The sequence below is a fragment of the Melozone crissalis genome, unplaced genomic scaffold, assembly GCF_028551555.1.
Source record: "Melozone crissalis strain CALT ecotype California unplaced genomic scaffold, PUWL_Pcris_2 ptg000052l_1, whole genome shotgun sequence".
Lineage (NCBI taxonomy): Eukaryota > Metazoa > Chordata > Aves > Passeriformes > Passerellidae > Melozone > Melozone crissalis.
In genome coordinates, this window is record NW_026535830.1 from 1097 (window position 1) to 6992 (window position 5896).

At 49.8% G+C, this 5896-nt stretch overlaps 1 protein-coding gene across 1 annotated transcript; it reads left to right on the forward strand.

Moving 5' to 3' along the window:
* The first annotated feature begins 267 nt into the window (after nucleotides 1-267).
* On the forward strand, nucleotides 268-5226 carry LOC128943631 (uncharacterized). The gene is given in 6 exon segments (XM_054286520.1): nucleotides 268-717; nucleotides 797-803; nucleotides 1515-1717; nucleotides 1719-1812; nucleotides 2682-2999; nucleotides 5050-5226. Coding segments are annotated over 6 exon segments (1233 nt in total). The 3' UTR covers nucleotides 5211-5226.
* Nucleotides 5227-5896: the final 670 nt, after the last annotated feature.

The following is a 5896-nucleotide window of genomic DNA, read 5'->3' on the forward strand; positions in this document are numbered from 1 at the left end:
CTTTGCCATTTTCATCTCAAAAACTCTGAATTTTTGGGTCATTTTTAGGCCTTTTGGGACCTAATCCAAGTCCAACCCAACCAAGGACATGGTGACACCTCCTCCAGAAAACAAAATCAGATATTTAGGAAAAAAGTCAGAATTTTGGGGAAAAATTAGGAGGGTCTCTATCTTCTCCATCTTCCCCATTTTCACCTCCAGAAAATGGAATTTTTGGGACATTTTTGGGCTTTTTCAACTCAATCTGAGCCCAACCCAAGCAAGGTCATGGAGGAACCTCCTCCACCCAAACAAAATCAGAATTTTGGGAAAAGTCAGGATTTTGGGGAAAAATTGGGAGGTTCTTCCCCATCTTCTCCATTCCCACTTCCCAAAACATTGAATTTTTTCTCATTTCCCCCTTTTTTCTCCCCAGACCTCTCCCCTCCCGCCCCCAACATCTCGGTGACACCGGCCAAGGCGCGTTTCCTGGTGGGCGATGCCGTGTCCATCTCCTGCGCCGCGCCGGCGCCGCCCGGCACCGACCGCATCCAGGCCTTCCGCTTCAACGGCACCTCAGGCTGGGCCAGCGACGTCCGTACGTCCCGCCGGACGTCTGTCCACACCTTCACCGTCACCGGGCCCCGCGACGGTGGCTTCCACACCTGCTCCTACAGCGTCGTCCGGCGCGGTGGCCGCGTCCTCCACTCGCCTCCCAGCCGGGCTGTGGTCATCGATGTCCCGAGGTTTTGTGGTGGAAACTCCTGGAGTGGGGGGTTTCAGGAGGCATTTGGGGTCAAAATTTGGTCCCGATGAGGTTCAGGGTTGGGTTTTCCACCCAATGTTGACTTTTCTACTCAATTGGGGTTTTAATCCCAAAATTCATAGCCATTGAGATCCAACCTTGACTTTTGTGTCCAATTGGGCATTTTTATCCCAAAATCTGTCCCCATTGAGGTCCAACCTTGACTTTTCCACCCAATGTTTTGTTTTCTACCCAACTCCATCATTTTGTCCCGAGTTCATCTCATTGAGGCTCAGTGTTGACTTTTCAACCCAACTGGGCATTTTCAGCCCAAAATTCATCCCCATTGACCAAAATGTTGGGGTTTGGTCCAACAGGGGCATTTTGATCCCATAATCTATCCTTGTTGAGGTCCAACCTTGACTTTTCCACTCAACATTGACTTTTCCACCCAATTTGGAATTTTTATCGCAAAATTTGTCTTCATTGAGGTCCAACCGTGAGTTTTCCACCCGACATTGACTTTTCCAGCAATTTGGGCCATTTTTACCTCCAAATCCATCCCATTGACCTAAACATTGCCTTTAGATGCAACGGTGAAATTTTATCCCAAAATTCATCCCCAGTGAGGTCAAACCTTGACTTTTCCACCAAATGTGACCATTTTCACCCCAAAATACACCCCCATTCACCAAAAACCCCCTTTTGACCCAACAGCACCATTTTTACCCCCCAAATCCCTCCCCTTTTCACCTCCAACCTTGACCTCTGACGCTTCCCCTCCCACCAGACCGCCCGACCCAACCCAACCTGACGGTGACACCCTCGGGCCTCACGGTGCAAGGGCAGCCCCTCCTCTTCCTCTGCATGGCCCCGCCCAGCAAAGCCCCTCGGCGCCACTTCCGCTTCCTCCGGGATGAGCTCGAGGTCTCCGAGGGCATCGTGGAAAGTTCTGGAAGCGCCCAGCTGAGGGTGGAGAGGAGCGGCCAGAACCCAGACCGGGAACTTCAGCTGCAGCTATGAGGAGATGACCGAGGGGCGCTGGATTGCCTCCTACCCCAGCCAGGCCGTGGCAGTGGTGGTGGAAGGTGATTTGGAGGGGAAATCGGCAGGGTTTGGCTATGGGGAGGGGTGAGGGGGAAACGTGAGGAGATGGCAAGGTGAGGAGAGGGAAGGTTGGTTGAGTTTGGTTGGGTCAAGGTTGGGTTTGGTATTGTTGGGTTGGGTTGGGTTGGGTTGGGTTGGGTTGGGTCAAGGTTGAATTGGGTTTGGTTGGGTTTTGTTGGGTTGGGTCAAGGTTGGGTTGGGTTTGGTTGGGTTTGGGTTGGATTGATATGGTTGGGTTTGGTTGGACCTTGGTTGTGTGTGGTTTAGTCACGGTTGGGTCGTGGTTGGGTTTGGTTGGGTTTGGTTTGGTGTGGTTGAGTTTGGTCACATCATGATCCCAAATCTCCGCCTGAATATCCAAAATTGACAATTTCCTTTTTTCCCCCCATTTTTTCCAAAATACTGAAACTATCAGGAGCCACTTTTAGGCTTTTTGACCCAATCCCAACCCCAGAATCTCCCCCTGTTTGGTGGGCACCTCCAGGACCATCCAGGGGGTCCCCAAGTTCCTCAAGTCATCAAAAATCAGAATTCTGGGAAAATTTGGGAGGTTCTTCTTCATCTTCTCCATTCCCACCTCCAAACTATGAATTTTGGGCCATTTTTGGGCTTTTTGACCCAATCCAAGCCCTGTCCAAACAGGATCATGGTGGGACTTCCTATAACCAATAAAAACTCAGGATTTTGGGAAAAACTGGGTGGTTCTTCTCCATCTTCTCCTTTCCCACCCCAAAAATTGCATTTTAGGCTTTTTTTCCTGCCAAAAATTGAATTTTGAGCCATTTTCACCCTTTTCCCATCCGAATTTAAAATCACCGATAACACTGATTTTCCCCCAATTTTTTCCCAGACCCGTGTCCGCCCCCCGTGCTTTGGGTGGAGCCTCCGTCTGGCGTGGTCACCGCGGGTCAGCGGCTGCGCCTGACCTGTTCCGCGAGCCGACGTCACTTCCGGCGCCGCTTCCGCTTCTTCCGCGATGGCGTGGAGCTGATTCCGGGTGACCTCATCGATGACGTCATCAGTGACGTCACTGGTGATGGGTCCCAGCTGGTGTTCCCGCAGATTTCGCCTGAATTTTCCGGGAATTTCAGCTGCCGGCTGGAGGAGGAGGTGGGCGGGGCCTGGGTGGAGGCTCCGCCCAGTGAAGGCGTGGCCGTGGTGGTCATGGGTAGGTGAGGGGGTTTTGGGGGGAAAATGGGGGATCTGGGGAAAAAGTGGAGGGGGGAGAGACATATTGGGATTTTTTGGGGTTGGCCACCCCCACAGAAATCGTCAGTCCTGGCTGATTTGCCACGCCCACTACAATGAGCACACTCAGGCAGTTGTCCATAACCAACTTAGTGACCGCACGCCTCTGACCACTCATCACTGACCACGCCCACCCATTGACCACACCCCAGTTGACCATGCCCATCAAAGTGGCCACACCCCAACTGGCCACCCCAATGACTGCTCCCAAAACGGCCATGACCACACCAATGACCACACCCCCAAGGGCCACACCCACTCATTTTTGCCTCACTGAAATTGACCACACCTCTCAAAATAGCCACACCCACCTCCATGTGCACATCACCAAAATGGCCACACCCACCCATTGGCCAGACCTACCTATTGACCACACACAATTGACCATGCCCATCAAATTAGCCTTACCCACTTGAATTATGATACCCAAATAGGCACACCCATTGTTTTGACTACACCCCCATAGGCCAAACCAAGTCCAATGATCACAAGCAATGGCCACACCCATCAAAAGGGGTCTCACCAACCCAATGACCAAACCTACCCCAATGACCCCACCCTAATGACCACACCCCCTAAGGGCCACCCCTACCCCAGGACCGCACCCCAATAGACCACACGCCCCCCTATGACCCCGCACTTGAATGGCTCCACTCACCCCATTTATTACATTTCACACTGTAAAATGGCCACACCCACCCCAATGGCCACTCTCAAATTGACCACAGCCATTACGTGTCCACAGCCTCTCCCGTGACCAGGCCCAAAAATGGCTGCACCCCCTGTGTTAACCACACCCAAGAATGGCCACACCCACCCCAATGACTACACCCCTAAATGGCCATGCCCAGTCATCGTCCTCACTAAAATTTACAATACCTATCAAAATTGCCACACCCACACCAATGACCACATTTCCAAAATTGCCACGCGTATCACAATGGCCACACCCGCCCAAATGATCACAACCTTAAATGGTGACACCCACCTTGATGACCTTACCCCAAAATGGTCACACCCAGTGCAATGTCACACCCTGCCCGTTGGCCACACCCACTTATTTACTGCTCCCAATTGACCACGCCTATTAAATTGGCCACACCCTCTCCTATGATCACATCCAAAAAAGGCCATACCCACAGGGCTGACCACACCCCCAAAAGGCCACACCCACTCCAATGACTACAAGCAATGACCACACCCATCAAAATGGCTTCCACCACCCCAATTGCCACTCCCAAAAATGGCCACACCCACCCCAATGACCACACCCATCCCACTGACCACACCCACCCTCCCTACTTACCACACCCATCCTCAATTGACCACACGCCCAAAGTAGTCATGTCCACCTCAATGACCACACCTACCAACTGATCACACCCAGTTGAGCACAGGGTCCTTTTTTCCAGTGATTTTTTGGGTTTTTGGGGTATTTGCTGACCCCTGGGGTTTTTTGGGGTGGTTTTTGGAGTATTTGATGACTGTGGGTTTGGTTTTGGGGTGAGTTTTGCGGTTTTTGGGGTATTTGATGACTGTGGGGTTGTTTTTGCCGTGAATTTTGGGGGGTTTTTGGGTTTTTAGGATTTTTGGGTTATTTGATGTCCACAGCAGGTTTTTTGGGTATTTGCTGACCCTGGGGATATTTGGGGGTGATTTTTGGGGTTTTGGGGCATTTGCTGACCCTAGGGTTCTTTTTGGGGGTGGTTTTTGGATTTGGGGATATTTGTTGACTCAGGGTTTTTTGGGGTGATTTTGGGGATTTTTGTTATTCACTGACCTTGGGGTGGTTTATGTTGGGGTAATTTTTGGAATTTTGGGGTATTTGATAACCCTGAGATTTTTTGGGGGTGGTTTGGGGGTTTTCGGGGTATTTGCTGACCCAGAGTTTGTTTTGGGTCAGTTTTGGGGGTTTTGGGGTATTTCCTGACCCAGCTTTTTTTTTTTTTGAGGGGGTTTCTCGTCCCCAGCCGAGTTCGAGTTCCCCCCATTGGTCATCGGCGGTGTGGTGGGCGTAGCCTTGACCCTTCTGGTGATCCTATTGGCTGCTTGGCTAGGCCGGAGGAGGAGGAGTCAGTGGGGGGGAGGGGAGGATTTGGACCCCAAAATGTCCCCAGATCACCTATTTTAATCCCAAAATTTCCCTTGTCAGGTCAAAAAGGGAATATTTCACCCCAAATTTCTCTATTTTAGTCCCAAATTTGGCCATTTTGACCCAAAATTCCTCACTTGTATCCCAAAATTACCCCAAATTTCCCCATTTTAGTCCAAAAAAAGACCTTTTTGTCCCCAAAGAGGTAATTTTGACTCAAATTCCCACATTTTACTACAGAAGCGACTCTTTTGCCCCAAAAATCCTCATTTTGACCCCAAAATTGTTCCCAAATTGCCCAGTTGGACCAAAATTTCTTCCGTTTTGGACAAAAATTGACCCTTCTGCCCTCAAATTGCCCATTTTGATCCCAAATCATCCCCAAATCTTTCATCTAAACCCAAATTCCTCCTTTTTACCTCAGAATGACCCATTTTGACCTTCAAATTCCTCCTTTTGACACCAAAATTGTCCCTTTTTAACCAAAAATTGACCTTTTTACCCCAAAATCAGCAATTTTGAGGCCAAGTTGGCCATTTTGGCTGCATCTGACCCAAAATTTTCCCATTTTTATAAAAAAAATTAACATTTTCCCTCAAAATTGCCCATTTTGACTCCCAAATTTCCCTGAAATCTTTATTTTTAAACCAAATATTTCAACTTTACCCCAAAGTCTGCCATTTTCAGCCCAAGTTGGCCATGTTGGCTTCATTTAGACCTAAATT